Raw genomic sequence first — 18,372 nt, forward strand, 5'->3', positions numbered from 1 at the left:
GCGCACACCGGCGCCAGACAGGGCGCGAGCTCCACCGCGGCCGGCCGGTGGAGGAAGAAAATACCTGTTAGTATGACAGGTGGGTCCCACGAACGGTGTTAACAGGAGAAGAAAACGGTGCTTGTCCCGTCTATAGCGATCTCTCCAACCAAACAAAAAATAGGATCATCCCATCCCATTCAACCAAACAAGAAATGGGATCATCCCATCCCGAAAAACTGGAACGGGACCGTCCCGTTCTACATTGTCTCCCAACCAAACGCACCCTAAACCTCTCGGCCGGTCGCCGTGCTGCATGTCACCGTTGCGGCACCCACGTCCGCAGGTCGCCGCTCCCGCAGCGCGGTGTGAGCCGCCAAAATTGGTACAACATGCGGCTGCTGCGTGCGACGCCGAGAAAAATGGGAATATTCAGATCTACTATTATTTAGTGGAGAAAAAAAGGTTGGCTGAGGTGGCGGCAGTGGTGAGTTGCCACATTTCAGGAGGATGCTTAGACGATCTCATGTATTGATACATAATCTTAAGATGACTTAACAAATAACCTATATAATAGATTGTCGTCTAAGTTATCTGATAGAACTATATAATTTCTTAATTTGTGGAAGCTCTGTTGTAGTGTTGACAATGGTTTGAGAATGAAAATCTTTCAGGTGGGCCACTAGCCCCCTTTGCTTTCTAAAAAGAATAACTAGTACAATAGTTGTGGAATTGCCTTGTGATTCTAAATTTTAGCTTATAAGGTGGTTGTTTTGCAAAACAATGATCTCTTTGTTCAAACGTATAATTTTATCCTGCAGATTACAGGATGATGCAAAACCATTGTTTGATTGCTTGTTTTATTATGTAAGGATCGGTGGCCCAAGAAGGAGATGAATTGGGACTTTTCCAAATTCCTAGAACAAAGAAAGCAAACCTTAGCTTAGATTTCTAACGTTGCCCAATCTACAAGGTTCAAGCCTAGAAACTAAACACACTAGCAACAAAAGAACCTAGTAGGGAGAGCACACTAACATGATCATATTTTTCTTAGGAAAGATATGAGCAAAGAAATCACAACTTGATCAAGAGCAAAAAGACAAGTAAATTGCAGGAAGTAAATCCTCAAAAGAAGTGCTGAAATGTAAAGATTGAGGACATGAGACAACCGGATTTTTTCCCATGGTATTGAGGAGTTGACACTCCCCCCAATCCACGTTGGAGCACCCACTAAGGGTTTTGCTCCCCCAAGCTACTAAGACTCAAGTGCTTCACTAAGAATGCTCCTTTTCCATCTTTGGAACGTGGAGCTTTAAACCACGTACAAGATCTTCTTCTTGGAGCTCCCACAATCTTCAAAAGCTCACTAAGAACCTCCGGGTCACCAAGATCGTCTAGGTGACATCAACCACCAAGAGTAACAAGCTTCAATGCTTCACTTAACCAGCACTCAACTAAGACATGAACTAGATGCACACTTGCTACCCTCCAACACTAAGAGAAGTCCTTAATCTTGAGATTTGGCAATTCACTAATCACACTTTGGCTCCAGCACTCTTAACTGCTCATGGGCTTCTTGAAGTCTTCAGGGTGTCAAGAGTAGCTCAAATGACCCGGGGGAGGGGTATATATAGACTAGGCAATAAGAGCTAGCCGTTAGAAAAGTGCTTGCAGAAAAGCACACCATCGGATGTTCCGATGGTCTCCATCTCTAGGTGTCGGAACATCCGGTCACTGATAGATCCAAATTCTAATTGTTAAAAAAGTAATAGTGAAAAGTTCATTCGATGCTTGTTCGGATGGTCTTATTGTAGGCGTCGGATCATCCGGTGCTGAAGGGGTCCCGGCCAAAACCTCTCTGGAAATTTTCAAAGAAAATATACTTGCTCCGACACATTGATCCGATAGTTATTTGTAAGGCGTCGGAACATCCGGTACTGAAGGCAATTTGGCCAAAACCTCTCTGGAAGTTTGCAAAGTAAATATGCTTGCTCTGATGGGTCTTCATGCAAGGCATCGGAACATCCAGTGCGTGTGTCCAATTCATCCGATGGTAGGGCATCGGAACAAATGGTGGCTCACTTAAGTTTTCACCTTAGAAAAATTGCTCCGACACATCTAGGAAATGAGGCATCGGAACATCCGATGGTCCATCTTTGTTTCCAACTCTTCCAATGCGACCTTTGAGTTTTCCATCGATTTCTTTGCTTCCTAAGTACTTCCTTGAGTTCATTGAGCTATCAAGTGCCAGAGAGTACTGAGTGTGCATCATTATCATGTCTAGCCTTGTGAGATCAAGATACTATCATTGAAATCCCTCTTAATAGTATGGTCCATGAGCTACAAACTAGCAAAACCTATACTACACTAAGTGTCCTTCATCTCCTTGTGACGTTTAGTACTAGAAAGGTCCTTAGCCTTGAAGCATTATCTCCATGTCCGCTATCCAATTCAAATTGAAGGGCCACATTCTGATAAACTTATGACATTATAACCAATATAGATCCGCTTCAAAACACACAGGTTAGCTACAAGTAAACGGTTGTCATTTATCACAGAAACGTACCGGTGGATACAAAGAGTACGTTTATCTTTCCTTTTTTTTAGAAGACCTATTATCAGTGTGCACTGCATATGTTTTGTTTTCAAAATACTTATTTGGCATTACAATTGTTCTTCTTCTTTTTTTTCCAGGGTGTCACCACGGTGAGGTGGTGACCACCCCACTCCTGAGACCTGAACTCTAACCTCAGCCATAGATGGAGAAGACTATCATGAAAGCAAATCCCACGTGCTGCAAAATTTGGGTGTATGGCCAGACTCGTACCCGTGCATTCATCTGTACGCACCGGAGTCCTGGCCCTGGACTCTGGTTGTCAAACTGTAAAAGTCAACACTCCTGGCCTCCTTGGGTCTACCGTTTCCCATATCGCATCACAAGTGGCCAAGCAGATCGGAAGAATATAGTATCACATGTGGCGCAAGCAGCAAATCATCAAGACATATAAACAAGTCATCAACTGCTTCTCCAACCTCCAGCAAGGCAGTGCGCCGCTCTATAGAAGTAGCACGGCGCAGCCAGAGGCAGCCATGTCCACGGCAGTCCATCTTCTTACCTCCTAATTCACTAGCAACCGCTCAAATGGAAAGCGCATCCGTGAAGCAGATCGTTGTTCTGTACCCCGTGGGCGGCATCGGGCACGTCGGCCCCATGACGCAGCTCGCCAAGGTCTTCCTCGACCATGGCTACGACGTCACAATGGTGCTCATCGAGCCGCCGATCAAGTCGACCGACTCCGGCGCCGACTTCATCGAGCGCGTCGCCGCCCCCTACCCGTCCATCACCTTCCACGTCCTCCCGCCGATCCCACCCCCTGACCTGACAAGCTCCACCAAGCACCCTTTCTTACTCATACTGGAGCTGATGCGCCGGTACAACGACAAGCTCGAGAGCTTCCTCCGCTCCATCCCGCGGGAGCGCTTGCACTCCCTTGTCATCGACCTGTTCTGCACCCATGCCATCGACATTGCCACGAAGGTGGGCGTCCCCGTCTACAAGTTCTTCGCCTCGGGCGCCGGGACTCTGGCCGTCTTCACCCAGTTGCCGGCGCTGCTCTCCTGTAGGCAAACGGGCTTGAAAGAACTTGGGGACACGCCCCTCGAGTTCCTCGGGGTCCCGCCCATGCCGGCGTCCCATCTCGTCAAGTCGCTGCTGGAGAATCCGGAGGATGAGCTGTGCAGGACCATGATGAAGATCTTGAAGCGCAACGCCGACACCCACGGCGTTCTGGTCAACACGTTCGAGTCCCTGGAGAGCCGGGCCCTGCAGGCGCTCAGGGATCCCCTGTGCGTTCCCGGCCAGATTCTGCCTCCGGTTTACCCCATCGGGCCGTTGGTCGGCAAGGGCGGGACGGACAAGGAGAAGCACGAGTGCCTCGCGTGGCTCGACGCGCAGCAAGAGCGCAGCGTCGTGTTCCTCTGCTGGGGGAGCAAGGGCGCGCTACCCAAGGAGCAGCTCATGGAGATCGCCGTTGGCCTGGAAAACTCAGGGCAACGGTTCCTATGGGTGGTGCGCACGCCGGCCGGCAGCGACGAACCCAAAAGATACTGGGAGCAGCGCGCCGAGGCGGACCTGGGTGCGCTCCTGCCGGAAGGGTTCTTGGAGCGGATCAAGGGCCGTGGCCTGGTGATCAAGTCATGGGCACCGCAGGTCGATGTGCTCGGCCACCGAGCTACAGGCGCGTTCGTCACCCACTGCGGGTGGAACTCAACACTGGAGGCTGTAGCAGCGGGGGTGCCGATGCTGTGTTGGCCACTAGCGGCAGCAGAGCAGAAGATGAACAAGGTCTTCATCACCGACGACATGGGGATCGGAGTGGAGATGGAGGGGTACAAGGCGGGTTTCATCAGGGCCGAGGAGATAGAGGCGAAGGTGCGGCTGGTGTTGGAGTGCAAGGAGGGGAGGGAGCTTAGGAAACGAGCAATTGAGCTGAAGAAAGCAGCACAGGAGGCGATGGAGGACGGTGGCTCGTCGCGCGCGGCATTCCTCCAATTCCTGTCAGATGTTAAGAATCTTAGAGAATAGCGTCCGGACTCCGGACTCCGGACAGACGGATTCGCAACCGCTCTTGGCGTTAATGTTTGTCTCTGCTGTCCAACTCTTTTGGTCAATCCCCGTGTACTCTGCCTGTTTTGTTGGCCGAGGAACTAGCAGCTTGAATTGAAGGAACGATGGCCAATGGTGCTGTACTTTGACCGTGATACCGCTAAGGTCTCGAGCATATTCAGGCACATCATTTTATTGTGCAATAGCAGTGCATGGAGTTCTGAAGCGTGCCATTTGAAATCCTGATGATAAGTAACAGAGATATCGTTGAATAATTTGGCACAAAGCCGTTTCTTTCATTTCGCCGGAGAAAAAAATAATTGAGGAATTTGTTTTCTCACGACTTCACGAGGACAAGAGACAACCAAGCAAACAAAGATGGACAAAGAGATGCATGCACCGGCAACGGATAAAGACGAGGAAGGAAATAAGTCATGCATGATGTCACGTACATGTCCGCGTGCCATAGCTAATAGCAACCACTTTCAAGAATAGAAAAGTGACCACGCGGCCATGCCCTCCTCTTGTCTTACTTTCTCCATCCATCGTTACTGCTACTTGTGTGGTAATAAAATGGTAAAGATAAAACCATTTCTTACCAGGAATTTGAAGCACAAGTTGCCAGTCCGGGCCTCTGTTGACTTTTTCAAGCTCCACCTTTGCCTTGATCTGAACGCGTAAGCTAGGTGAGCTTGGTTATCAAACTTTTAAAAAAGTTTTAAGAACAGCTTTGGTTATTAAACTTGGAATTCCTAGTTACTGCTTGTACCGCAAGCACAGACGTACCTACTGACAAAGTCTTGCTTCTTTTAGAAACAAAAAGGCATTAAAATTGAAGCAGATAGCTAGGAAGCATCCTTCCTCCCCATCGCCTGCCACATAGACCGGTAGAATATACTGCAGTAGTAAGAAGACATTTCTCCTTCGACCAAACAAGTCATCAGCTGCTTCTCCGGCAAGGCAGTACGCAGCTACAAAAATGTTGCCTGCCCACCACGTAGCCAAGCATCCCAATACTCCGGTCCTCGAGCAAAAGCAACCTCATCCTTATCTGTTTGGGTTCCGAAATATTTGTTCCTAGTTCCTAGTTGGGGAGCCACTTCTTTTCTGAGGAAAATGAAGCAGACCGTGGTTCTGTACCCCAGCGCCGGCGTTGGCCACGTCGTGCCCATGGCGGAGCTCGCCAAGGTCTTCCTCAGCCACGGCTACGACGTCACCATGGTGATCGTCCCGCCGCCCTTCAAGTCGCCCGCGCTGGGCGCCAGCCAGGCCGAGCGGATTGCCGCGGCTAATCCGTCCGTCTCCTTCCATGTCCTCCCCCCGATCCCGGCCCCTGACTTCGCCGGCTCCGCCAAGCACCCGTTCCTCCTCATGCTCCAGATGCAGCGCCAGTACAACCACGAGCTCGAGAGCTTCCTCCGCTCCATCCCGCGGAAGCGCTTGCACTCGCTGGTCATCGACATGTTCTGCGCCGACGCCATCGACGTCGCCGCGAAGTTGGGCGTCCCTGCCTACACGTTCGTCCCATCGGGAGCGTCGCCTCTTGCCGTCTTAACCCAGCTCCCGGCGGTGTTGGGCAGTAGGAAGACGGGCCTGAAGGAGCTGGGGGACACGCCTCTCGATTTCCTTGGCGTTCCGCCCATGCCGGCGTCTCACCTGGTCGCGGAAATGCTCGTGCACCCGGAGGACGAGCTGTGCAGGACCATGGCGAGCATCTTTAAGCGCGGCATGGACACCAGGGGAGTTCTGGTGAACACGTTTGAATCGTTGGAGAGCCGGGCGGTGCAGGCACTCAGGGACCCACTATGTGTCCCTGGCAAGGTGCTGCCTCCGATATACTGCGTTGGGCCGTTAGTCGGCAACGGCGCACGGGATGGCGAAAAAACAGAGAGCCATGAGTGCCTCGCATGGCTCGATGCTCAGCCGGAGCACAGCGTCGTGTTCCTTTGCTTCGGGAGCATGGGTACGTTCTCGGAGGAGCAGCTCGAGGAGATCGCCATTGGCCTTGATAAGTCTGGGCAACGGTTCCTATGGGTGGTGCGCGTGCCGTCCAACATCGATGATCCGAAGAGGTTATTGGAGAAACAGTGTGAGCCGGACCTTGATGCCCTCTTACCGGAAGGGTTCTTGGAGCGGACCAAGGATAGAGGCCTTGTCGTCAAGTCATGGGCGCCACAGGTGGACGTCCTCAATCACCCATCAACGGGCGCATTCGTGACCCACTGTGGATGGAACTCGACGATGGAGGGTGTCATGGCGGGGGTTCCAATGCTGTGCTGGCCCTTGTACGCGGAGCAGAAGATGAACAAGGTGTTCATGACAGAGGATATGGGCGTTGGGGTGGAGATGCAGGGGTATACGGCGGGTTTTATCAAGGCCGAGGAGGTGGAGGCAAAAGTGAGGCAGGTGATGGAGTCTAAGCAGGGGAGGGAGCTCAAGACACGAGTGGCGGCTCGCAAGAAAGAAGCGGAGGCGGCGTTAGAGGAAGGTGGCTCCTCACGTGCGGCTTTTGTTCAATTCTTGTTGGACGTGGAGAACCTTGGAGAGCAGCCCGCCGAGTGATGGATTTGTAGTTTGTTCTGTTTCTTTGTTACCTTTTTGCCTTCTAACAATCTATCTTTTTCTGTGATATTCTATCTTTGTTTTGTTTTTTTGCGGGTAATATTCTATCTTTGTTTGATAAACCATATTCTATACCTTCTATGAATAGAGTATCATCCTCTTTCAAAAAAAATGAATAGAGTATCAGCTATACTTAAAATGAGTAAAGAAGTTTTTTGCTTGTTGGTTGGGTACTTACTCTGAAGGTTTGACATCCTGAAACAACCGTCCAAAAATCGGCTAGTTCTAGGATCGGCCGCATACTGCAACATGAGATCAATCGAGTCAGCAAAGTGTGAAAGATTACACTAAGCTCATTGCAGGCCTGAATCCAGCAATGAACCATGCTGGGCCGGGCCCAACTGACTCTACGGTCTTCATTGATGCAATGATGCATTCCGATTGTTCAAACATACTGTTTTTTTTATTTGTTTGCAAAACATTGTATTTTTAGATGTGTTCGGACATAGTTTGATGGGATTCTTGACTTTAAAATCTTTAATTGTAAATCCTAGAAACAAAAGGCGACACTGTGCTACGTTGCCAACTGAGGAGTGAGGACTCTCATCCTCCTCGAACTGCTGAATCGGTATTTCGGTCACGACTCCAAAGTCCCAAGTCCCTGTGCCGGGAGATCAAGATGATAAGAGAGCTCGCGGTTTGTCTACGGCTCTACGCACTCTCCCAGCGATTGAACGCAGAGGAGCGCCGCCCATTGATCCCGGGCATGCAGCCTTAAGGACAAGGAAAACAAAATAACGTTGCAAAACTGGCAATCTCCCAGCTCAACGTACAACCTGATGAATTGAAAAAAAAAATTAATGTTGCAAAACTGGCTATCTCCAGCTCAACGTACAACTTGATGAATTGGAAGTGAAAACACATGCAAACAACAGCAGCCATTCAACGACAACAACCGGACAAACCAAAGACCCTGGCCATCCATGTTATATATAGAACGGCGGCCCCGTATCTCCATCTCGTGTCCCATTCCCACGTCAAGAACGAGAGCCGACTCATGGCCGTCATGGCGGCGCAGAAGAGCGTGATCCTCTACCCCTCGCTGGGCGTCGGCCATCTGAACCCCATGGTGGAGCTGGCCAAGCTCTTCCTCCGCCGTGGCCTGGCCGTCGTCATCGCCGTCGTCGACTCGCCCGACAAGGACTCCGTGTCGGCCGACGCGATAGCGCGCCTCGCCGCCGCGAACCCGGACATCGCGTTCCGCCTCCTCCCCGTCCCGTCCTGCGGCAGGGAGGACTACCCTCACGCCGTCATGCGCATCATGGACGTGATGCGCGTTGCCAACCCGGCGCTCCGGGAGTTCCTGATGGGCGCGCTCCCCGACGTCGAAGCGCTCGTGCTGGACATGTTCTGCGCGGACGCGCTCGACGTCGCCGCCGAGCTCGGCATCCCGTCCTACTTTTTCTTCGCCTCCGCGCTCAGCTACCTCGCCATCATGCTCCGCCTACCGGAATACTACCCCACCGTCCCGTCCTCGTTTAAGGACATGCCCGAGACCGCACTCCACTTCCCCGGCGTGCCGCCGATCCGCGCGCTCGACATGGCGGCCACGCTGCAGGACCGGGACAGCGACATGGCCAAGGCACGGCTTGCCCAGTGCACGCGCATGCTCGAAGCGAGGGGCATTCTCGTGAACAGCTTCGACTGGTTGGAGTCGCGGGCTCTTGAAGCGCTCAGGTGTGGCCTCTGCACGCCCGGGCGTTCAACTCCACCAGTCCACTGCATCGGGCCGTTGGTCCTTCCTGGGAACACGGGAGGAATCAGCGAGAGGCACGCGTGCCTCGAGTGGCTGGACACCCAACCAGACCGGAGCGTCGTTTTCCTCAGCTTCGGCAGTTTGGGAAGGTTCTCCACAGCGCAGTTGAGGGAGATGGCGCGTGGGCTAGAGAACTCCGGGCAGAGGTTCCTGTGGGTCGTGCGGAACCCACCTGAGCACCAAAGTAACTCCGCCGAGCCAGACTTGGGATCGTTGCTTCCCGAGGATTTCTTGGAGCGGACTAGGGAGAGGGGCTTTGTGGTGAAGAATTGGGCGCCGCAGAGCGAGGTGCTGCGGCACCCATCCATCGGAGGGTTCGCGACGCATTGCGGGTGGAACTCAGCGCTAGAGGGCATCGCTTCTGGCGTGCCGATGATCTGCTGGCCGCTGTATGCGGAGCAGCGGATGAACAAGGTGCTCATGGTGGAGGAGATGAAGGTGGGTGTGGCGATGGAGGGGTACGAGGAGGAGCTAGTGAAGGCAGAGGAGGTTGAAACAAAGGTGAGACTCGTGATGGCATCTGACGAAGGGGAGGAGCTTCGGCAGAGGGTCATGGTGGCCAAGGAGATGGCCGTAGATGCTCTCAAGACAGGGGCGTCGTCTGACGTGGCGTTTGACGAGTTCTTGACAGACCTGCAGAAAAACAGAACCTCTACGGAGAAACTCGCCACGTGAATTGTGATGAACGGGTCATTATATATGGATTTACAAGTTGACCTTTTTGCTATGAGTTTGCATATACAAGAGTAATATTGGAAGAAATACCGTAAAGTCAAATTTCAAATATGTTCCTTTGAATACAATATTGTATTGATGTCAACGTCTTACTGCCTCTAGTGTGGCATATATACTGGCACGTATGTATATAGACCGTCAGGCCGTTCAGCAGCGCTAGTTCTTGCTGCTGCTGCTGGCTTCTGCTGCCAGCGGCTACAGCGCAGTTGCTAGCTGCTGCTTGTGGCTTCAGCTGATTGCAGCGGTAGGAGAAGCAACTGGGTAGCGGTGCTAGATGTTGCTTAGTGAAGCGCTCCGAACGGCTGGGCTGAAAAGTCCAGCCGCAAAAAACCAGCGCAGCAGCAGAAGCCCACCGAACGAGCTGCGTGTCCTTGATGTACTATGACTACCATGTAAACGAGAAAATCGAGGGAAATGGCGAGAGATGAATATTTCTTTAGCAGACGACAAAACAAAATAAGCCAAAATAACATGGTGGCTGATACGGTAGAAACCAACCCGGCTTGCATTGAGATGTGGAGAGGTCACCGGTGTCCAGTTACATTGAGTGGCGAGGATCGCACTTCGCACCTGGTTCATCAGGAATGCGCTGACGCGAATGCTGCAATCCTTTGCAGACAAGACGGCGACCACACGTTCCCCTGTCCCCTCCAGAACGAGAAGCCAGCCAGCTTTCAAGTGCGGTTAGCCTTCAATTCATGCCGCTAAAAAACCGGCAACAAAGAAGTAAACAAAAATGAAAACGCCACCTATCTATCGTTTCCCTTTCTACTAGTACTAGTGTAGAAGGGAAACATGCTCTTGGCTTCTTTGCTGCCCGTCTGATGCAGCAACACCAAAGACAATGGATGAATGGACCATGCACGCACCACAGCCCACAGGTTCATCATGTTTGTAAACGACTCGACGTGAAGCCAAAGAGTTGCCACGTCCGCTGTCCTATCCAGCCTCGCATCCCGGAAAGATCCTTTTTTGTGCCCGTGCGCCCGGGCTCTGCACTCATTCTTTTGTCGTCGCTTGTGGATGCGATACCATTTAGGCCTCACAGGAGTAAAGTAGAGTATCTGTCACATCAGTGATGAATGTTTAGATACTATTAATTATAGATTAATAGTAAAACTAATTGCATGGACGGAGATTAATTAACAAGACGAATCATTAAGTGTAATTAGTACATGATTGGACAATATGTTGCTACCGCAACCATCTACTAATGATTAATTAATTTAATTATCAGGTTTAATAGATTCGTCTCGCGAATTAGCCTTCATCTATGTAATTAGTTTTATAATTAATATCCTTATAATTAACCTCCGAAGATTCAATGTGACACGGTCTAACGATCCAAACACCCACTCCTCGTGTCTTGTTGGATTCTTTTTTTAAAAAAAGACTTATCTTGTTGGATTCTATTGTGAGCTCGGTGAGAAGAGAAACGAAAGCCATGGTGGAGAAGACGGTGGTGCTGTACCCCTCCTTGGGCGTGGGCCACCTGAACCCCATGGCGCAGCTGGCCAAGGCATTCCTCCGCCGCGGCGGCGTCGCCATCACCATCGCCGTCGTCGACCCGCCCGAGAAGGACGCGGTGCTGGCGGCTGCGCTGGCGCGCCTGGCCGCGGCCAGTCCCTCCATCACGGTCCGTCTGCTACCCATCCCGCCGCCGTCTTGCGCCAGCACGGAGTACTCCCACCCGATCATGCCCATCCTCGACGCGCTCCGCGCCGCGAACCCCGCGCTCCGGGAGTTCCTCCGCTCGCAGGCTCCTGCCGCCGACGCCATCGTGGTCGACATGTTCTGCACCGACGCGCTCGACGTCGCCGCGGAGCTCGCCATCCCCGCGTACATCTTCTACCCCTCGGCGGCCGGCGACCTCGCGGTCTACCTCCAGGTTCCGGACTTGTGGCGCCGCGCGGCGCCATCCTCGCTCAAGGACATGGGCAAGGCGCCGCTGGACTTCGCCGGCGTGCCGCCGGTCCGCGCCCTCGACATGCCTGACACCATGCAGGATTGGGACATAGATGTGTGCAGGGTACGGCTGCAGCAGATCGCCCGGATGCCGGAAGCGACAGGCATCCTGGTGAACAGCTTCGAGTGCCTGGAGCCGAGGGCACTAGAAGCGCTGCGGGGAGGCCACTGCCTGCCCGGCCGCTCGACGCCGAAAATCTACTGCGTCGGGCCACTGGTCGACTGTGGCGGCGCTGAGGAAAACGGCGAGAGGCACGCGTGCCTCGAGTGGATGGACCGGCAGCCGAAGCGGAGCGTGGTGTTCCTCTGCTTCGGAAGCATGGGCGCCTTCTCGTCGGCGCAGCTGAAAGAGACGGCGCGTGGGCTAGAGCGTGCAGGGCACAGGTTCTTGTGGGCCGTGCGAAGCTCACGCCGGGAGCAGAGCAACTCTCCCGAGCCTGATCTGGAGGCGTTGCTTCCGGATGGGTTCTTGGAGAGAACCAAAGACAGAGGATTGGTTCTGAAGAACTGGGCACCGCAGACAAAGGTGCTTCGGCACGAGGCCGTGGGAGCGTTCGTGACCCATTGTGGGTGGAACTCGGCGCTGGAGGCCATCACGTCCGGCGTGCCGATGATCTGCTGGCCGTTGTACGCGGAGCAGAGGCTGAACAAGGTGCACATGGTGGAGGAGATGAAGGTTGGGGTGGCGGTGGAGGGCTATGACGAGGAATTGGTGACGGCTGATGAGGTGGAGGCCAAGGTGCGGCTAGTGATGGAGTCCGAGGAAGGGAAGAAGCTCAGGGAGAGGACGGCGGCGGCGAAGGAAATGGCTGCGGATGCCATCAAAGAAGGCGGGTCGTCTGACGTTGAACTCGGCGAGTTTTTGAAGGATTTAGGGAAGATCGACTTATAGAAGGAACAATGCAAGTGATGGATGCTATGTAATAGATAAAACTGTTGATGGTTTGTAAGATGGATGAAAAAATGTAGGACATGGTTGAGGGTTTTTGGCTGTTTTTCTTTTTATGTTACTAGCATAATGCTCGTGTGTTGCTACGGTGAAACTCATTCTTGAATCTCTATAGTTGGTTGATGTAAAGTGTTCCTTTTCCTTATGTTTGATCAATGGAATACACATGTTGTATGGCTGCCAAAAGAGTATTTGGATGCTGCTAAGCTTTTTGTGCTAACACTAACACCTTTGCTAGCGCAGTTTCTACATGTTTTGTTTTTATCCTTCATGACTACATTTGGGCAATGTATGATCTTTTCCCTGTCCATCTGAGTTGAGTGAATCTGAGTTGGGTGGCTGAATCATGAGCAAATTGAAGCTCCTTTCTTTTCTTCCCATGAACAAAATATGGTTCAATTCCTGATGATCAATCGGTTTGTTTTCCTCAACTCTCATTATCAGTGCCTGGCAAAGCACTTCAAAACTATCCATTGGTAGTAACAGTGAGAGGAATGGAACATTTTGACACGCTACCCTGCATTAGCACTGAAGGTGTTGTACTGCAGCTCCGACACAAATTTATGACCATCATGGAAGAAGGCACCCTTGGATGTTCAGAAGAGTAGCAGCACCTACTTCAGTTACACTTGTTTTGTCCTAACACGGTTGAAAAGCTGAAATACAAGATACCCAGTAGCCAGTATTATGTTTGCCTTCTCGCCAACATGTAGCTGGCCAGGCTTCAGTTAGGTTCACCGTGATCTGATTGATGCTGGGAACTTATGAAAAAAAGTATTTTAGAACCTTATGAAATGGTATATTGAATTGCCAAAGGTTCAGAATTTATAATATTTCATAAGACCACATGCCTGCAGCCTGCCATTGTAATACCAAAGCACATGTTTAAAATCCCTTTCCCAAAACTTCAGGTTATTTGTACACATAACACAACAACTTTTGCTTCTCCTACATCTGGTAAAAGAGAAAATGTAATTCCCATATTTCAGTGATGTGGAGTAGGAGGAACCGCGGTTGATCAACAATTACAAGAGTTGAACATCAAGTTTAGCAACCAAACCGGCAGCGCTGTGCCGAACGGAGAGTTCCTTGGGCCAGCTCGGTTTGCCGCCCTCGCCCTTCATGCGTGTCGCTGCGGCGGAGGCTGCCGACGGGGACAAAGGAAGCAAGGAGATTGTCGTGCTGTACCGCTACACCAGGTTCTCGAGGGCACGGGCGGGCAGCGCGGTGTGGAGGCATGCCGCCAGACGAAGCTCCACCACCTCCGCTTTGCCATTCCAGCCGCCGGCGACATGGATAGCTTGCTGGCATTGGCCGGATCGTCTCTCGGCCCGCTGATCTACCACGGTCTCTTCCGCCGGCATCTCCACGAACCGACCGATCTCGCCTCCGCTTTGCCGTCCCGGCCGTCGGAGACATGGAGAGCTTGCTGGTGTTGGTCGGGTCGTCTCTCGGCCCGTTGATGTACCCCGACCTCTTTCGCCTGACAGCACTGGGCGGACCAGGAGTCGGAGGGGGCTGACCAACGCTGCCTCTTCCCTACGCTCGTGCTCACCGGCGAGGAGCTGAAGAAGAAGAGGGGCCTGTCCCCGCGCCTACCGGCTGCCACCGTCGCCCCTTCCCTGCGCTCGTGCTCGCCAGTCAGGAGGGGCACCGCCGAAGGAGAAAAGGGGCCGCCCCGCCCCTTCCCTGTTGCGTTGCCTGGCCTCAGCAGCAGAAGCACAGCCAACCTCCTATTGCACCGCCGTCGGCAAGATGTGCCGTCGGGAGGAGAGGAGGGGGCGGAGATGGCCGCCGTCGGAGTGCGGAGGGTGGCCGCTGGATCTGCGGGTGTCCGCTGCCGGTCCCGCAAGGGTGCCCACCGTCGTGCTGCCCAAAAGACAGAGGCAGAGAGGGGGCCGTTGGAGATGGAAGAGGAGTGCCGCCGGAGCTCGGTTGAGGGGGCCGCTGACCTCCGCGGCGCGGCACCGGGCCCGCTCCAGTCGCCGGGGCGCCCAATCCCCTCCGTCGCCTCTGTTTTGAAGGAAGGAGAACCTTTATCCCCTTTAAGCTCCCCTTCTCTACTTTTTCCACCCGAATCCTCCACCTGTTCAGCATTTGGATTGCGGGTTGATTACCAAAACGTAGAGGAACTTTTTTGCAAAATTACCACGATGGACGAAAACCCTTACTTGCTTTGAGCTCTTTCCCCTTTAACCCCCTCGCTTTCCTATTTTTTCCAACCGAGCGCCCCCTATACTCAGAATTAGACTGCGGGTTGATTTCACGAAACGTCAGGGTTTTTTTTTTGCAAAATTAGGGCGACGTACGAAAAGCCCTGGGAGACGTTGCTTGCTTTAATAATAGGTATAGATTTTAAAAAATTCACTTTTTGGCACTAAGGCCTTGCTTGGCAACTCAAGAAGCCAGTTTCGTATTCTGATCCCCTCGTGAAACTAAGAGAACTGTTTCTAGTCTCTTCCCTCTTACTAGTAGTAGTAGAATCATTCCCTAACCCTCACCCTCTCTCCCCCGCATCCGAACCGGCTAGCCCGCTAACCCTTACCCTCTCTCACCGCCCAAGCCGGCAGGCTAGCCCGCACGGCAGCCTAGCAAGCCAGCCCAGCCAGCCCGTCTGCCAGCACTGTCCCCTTTCTTCCTCCTCGCGTCGTACGCCTCACGCGCGCGTCGTGTGCGGGGGCGACGGGGCAAGCTCGCCACTCTGGCGCGCACCCGTGACTCCTTCCGGAGTCTTCTGCCATGGGAAAAACCCGCTTTGCCCTCGCCCCGTGCCTCCAAACCTTAGCGTCAGGCCGGTAGATGGCTGCCACGCCATGCCCCGGCGCGCCCGTCGAGGATCGACCGCGCGAAGACATTGATGCGCTGCCCCGCTGCCCTAGCCACAGCCACGGGCTATAAATAACCCCGACTGGCAGCCTTGCCACCCATCCACCCGAGGTGCTCCCCATCCGCCACCACCAAAAAGAGACAAGGGGGAAGAGAAGGAACATGGAGGAGGAGAAGGAGGCCACGCCGGGGAAGCCGCTGCTCTCGATGAGCCGGAGCTGCCGTTGGTGCCATCATCACCAAGGAACCGGAGCAGAGGGAGCCGGAGTCATCGCCGCTGTACTGTAAGTCCACCCCACGCCGGTGTCCTTCTTCTCCTCCACCCCTTGATGAGCCGCGCCGCCGCCTCCCTTGCCTTGCCAGACCGACCTTCACGCTGCATATACCCTTGTTAGTCCGGCCGTCGACCCGCCATAGCCTTGAGCCGCTACCCTTTCGAGCAGTCGCACCCTCGCCGCGGTCCTGGAACGCCAGGACGCCGCACGTGTCAGTCGGTTGTGCTGCGGTCGGGGAATACCGAGTGACCGCGCACGCGCAGCCACACGTTCGTGCCATCCCGCCGCGGCCAAAGGTTCCGCCTTTTGCCAAACCGCAGCCTAGCTGCGCGCCGTTGCCCCGCCGCGCCAGCAGCAGCTCGTCGCGACATTGCGCCGTGCCACGACACCGTGGGCGCAGTCACCGCTGCACTTCGCCGTGATGTCGCGTCGCCACCGCCCACCGCGCCACGGCCAATCGCGTGCGTGCCCCACGTGCGGCCACACACATGTGGCCCACGGGAGCCGACGGGCACACCAAATCCCAACTAACCCTGTGTGGCCACGCGTCCGTCACATGGACGCCAAGTGGCAGTGCACGTAGGATAGAATGGTCACGTGGCTATCACGTGGACCCACGTGGCGCTGACATGGCATGGGCTGGGCCCACTGACTGACAATGGATCCCACTTACTAGTGGGGCCCACCGGCTGACACGTGGGCCCAGTTGACCGCTGACTGGTCAACGATGACATCATGCTCACATCAGCCGACACGTGGCAGCCTCCCGTGCTGCCACACGGCGCAACTCGAAGCTGACACGTGTCACCCTAATTTAATATTTTCTCAAAATTAATTAAATAATTAAATAAATCATTTAATCTTTAAAAAATCATAACTAATTCATTTGAACTCAGAAAAATATGAAACGAGTTGCGTTAAATTCGTAAAATGGAGCCTGTGCTATTTGTAGCTAGTTGGGTGTTATTTGGATCTTCTAAATTTGGATTTCTTGGAGTTTTAACTTAGATGTATTGCTGATTAATTTATATTGTGTCGTATCTCGTTCTGTTCAGACCCGAGCTACAACCCGGAAGACTCTCAAGACCCCGACTACACCAAGAAGGATCCCAACGACTACTGACAAGGTATCATGTCACTCCTAATCATATAGACCCTATGAATGCTTAGTTGCTAGCACTTTATTTATGATTCTTGGATGATGATCGATTGCGTAGCCTATGTTTCTAGCTATGCCTTGATAATTGTTTACCTTGTTCACCTTGTTACCTACTTGTGGGCTAGCTACGGACCCTTAGCTAGTCCACCTTACTTATATCCGTATACATGCTTTTGAGTTATGGATGGTAATATGCCATGGCTTTGGGGATGGATTCCTTATACATTCTTACGTGTGTTTTGGGTGAGTGTGATTCCTTAACGTGTATAGGCGGGAGTAAGCCGCGGTTGGTACTCCTTGACAGGGAAGAGCATTCTGAACTCTCTCCATCCCCTGTACCTATGGTGGGTACCTTGTTTGACAATGAGGAGCAGGTAGGGTACTTGTACGTTACAGGTGCTTCGGCACATACTTGTAGAGTTGAGTTCTCGCTCTCGACCCTTAAGGACCGAGTCAGTTTACCACCAGTCATAGTATCTATTTTCGTACATATCGTTTGTCTTGTTATGGGTGGGGTTCAGTCCGAGACTAGTGGTGGATAGTGCTCAACCTGTAGGCGGATTGGAGGATCAGTGTAAGGAGTTTGAGGCATTGACTTGCTCTGACCAAACTGCACCCCGGCGTGGGTAGGTTTCACAGCTTCAAGATCCTCAATTGGCGAGGTGTGCCCTACCGTTGAGGATGCTTCCGGATTCGAGGAAATACGAGAGTACTATCCACTTACTAAGGCTCCAGCTAATAGGTGGGGTTTAGACAAATCGCTACCATTCAGACTCCATCCATGTGGGTACAGTTGTACAAGCTTTGCAGTGTGTATAAACCTATAGCTATAGTTCGTGTCCGCTGGTTAGGGACAATGCTGTTGACTACCGCTATTTTAGACTAGACTTTATTTATACTTCTACCTTCCCTTTTTTTGAGATAGGCCGGCGTTTGCCGTTGAGATATGAGGGAAGAGAGCTCTCACATCGCCTCAAGTGTTTGGGTGCTGGATTCTTGGGTAAAGGATCTGGTGATTGTGATGACTTCCTTGTTGTGAGGTGTTGGCCTCGAAGATGGTATTGCTTTGATGCATCCTTGATTGATGCTGCTACATATACCTCTACAGCCACATATAGATCGATCCATGTATATAGTATTATTTCCTCCTGTTTCCTTACCTTGCTGTTTTTGGAAGTTGACATGGCCTACCCGCTTCTTAGGTAGATGGTGGCTTTTTAGGGTCGGAGCCTGACTACGACTAGGAAGATTAGGGATGGTCTCTCGCTCAAGTCGCATTGTTTCCACTGTGTAGATGTTTTTTCTTTCATGATTCAGTCCTGTTGGACTTGTTCTGGCATGTGTCGAAGTGATGTAGTCGATATTTATGATATTGATACTCTGTTACTATTCAATATTTCTATATTGGTATGGATTTCTACTATCTAAGATAGAGATTCGCACGTGATAGCCTTCTTGGGACTATTACGGGGGTGCGTAGGCTTGAATTCTCAGATTTGG

General features: G+C 52.5%; 4 protein-coding genes across 4 annotated transcripts; all 4 read left to right on the forward strand.

The window, feature by feature from the left end:
• Positions 1 to 2,866: 2,866 nt before the first annotated feature.
• On the forward strand, positions 2,867 to 4,788 carry LOC101772453 (UDP-glycosyltransferase 88A1; the record flags this gene model as incomplete). Its single annotated transcript, XM_004969810.3, has 1 exon — positions 2,867 to 4,788. A coding segment is annotated over one exon (1,698 nt), but the record flags the coding sequence as incomplete, so codon positions are not given.
• A 721-nt stretch (positions 4,789 to 5,509) lies between these two features.
• Positions 5,510 to 7,286, forward strand: LOC101772860 (anthocyanidin 5,3-O-glucosyltransferase). Its single transcript, XM_004969811.3, has one exon. It carries the CDS (start codon positions 5,702 to 5,704, stop codon positions 7,145 to 7,147), a length of 1,446 nt encoding a protein of 481 aa, XP_004969868.1. The 5' UTR covers positions 5,510 to 5,701; the 3' UTR covers positions 7,148 to 7,286.
• A 665-nt stretch (positions 7,287 to 7,951) lies between these two features.
• LOC101773275 (anthocyanidin 5,3-O-glucosyltransferase) lies at positions 7,952 to 10,762 on the forward strand. The gene has a single exon (XM_004969812.2). The coding sequence runs from the start codon at positions 8,070 to 8,072 to the stop codon at positions 9,636 to 9,638; it is 1,569 nt and encodes a 522-aa protein (XP_004969869.1). The 5' UTR covers positions 7,952 to 8,069; the 3' UTR covers positions 9,639 to 10,762.
• A 64-nt stretch (positions 10,763 to 10,826) lies between these two features.
• Positions 10,827 to 12,798, forward strand: LOC101773680 (anthocyanidin 5,3-O-glucosyltransferase). The gene has a single exon (XM_004969813.3). The coding sequence runs from the start codon at positions 11,143 to 11,145 to the stop codon at positions 12,553 to 12,555; it is 1,413 nt and encodes a 470-aa protein (XP_004969870.1). The 5' UTR covers positions 10,827 to 11,142; the 3' UTR covers positions 12,556 to 12,798.
• Positions 12,799 to 18,372: the final 5,574 nt, after the last annotated feature.

This window comes from Setaria italica, chromosome V (assembly GCF_000263155.2).
Source record: "Setaria italica strain Yugu1 chromosome V, Setaria_italica_v2.0, whole genome shotgun sequence".
NCBI lineage: Eukaryota > Viridiplantae > Streptophyta > Magnoliopsida > Poales > Poaceae > Setaria > Setaria italica.

Excerpts from the sequence above, each read along its gene's own strand:
- LOC101772860 (XM_004969811.3), top strand. The coding sequence starts at position 5,702 with ATGAAGCAGACCGTGGTTCTGTACCCCAGCGCCGGCGTTGGCCACGTC.
- LOC101773275 (XM_004969812.2), top strand. The coding sequence starts at position 8,070 with ATGCAAACAACAGCAGCCATTCAACGACAACAACCGGACAAACCAAAG.
- LOC101773680 (XM_004969813.3), top strand. The coding sequence starts at position 11,143 with ATGGTGGAGAAGACGGTGGTGCTGTACCCCTCCTTGGGCGTGGGCCAC.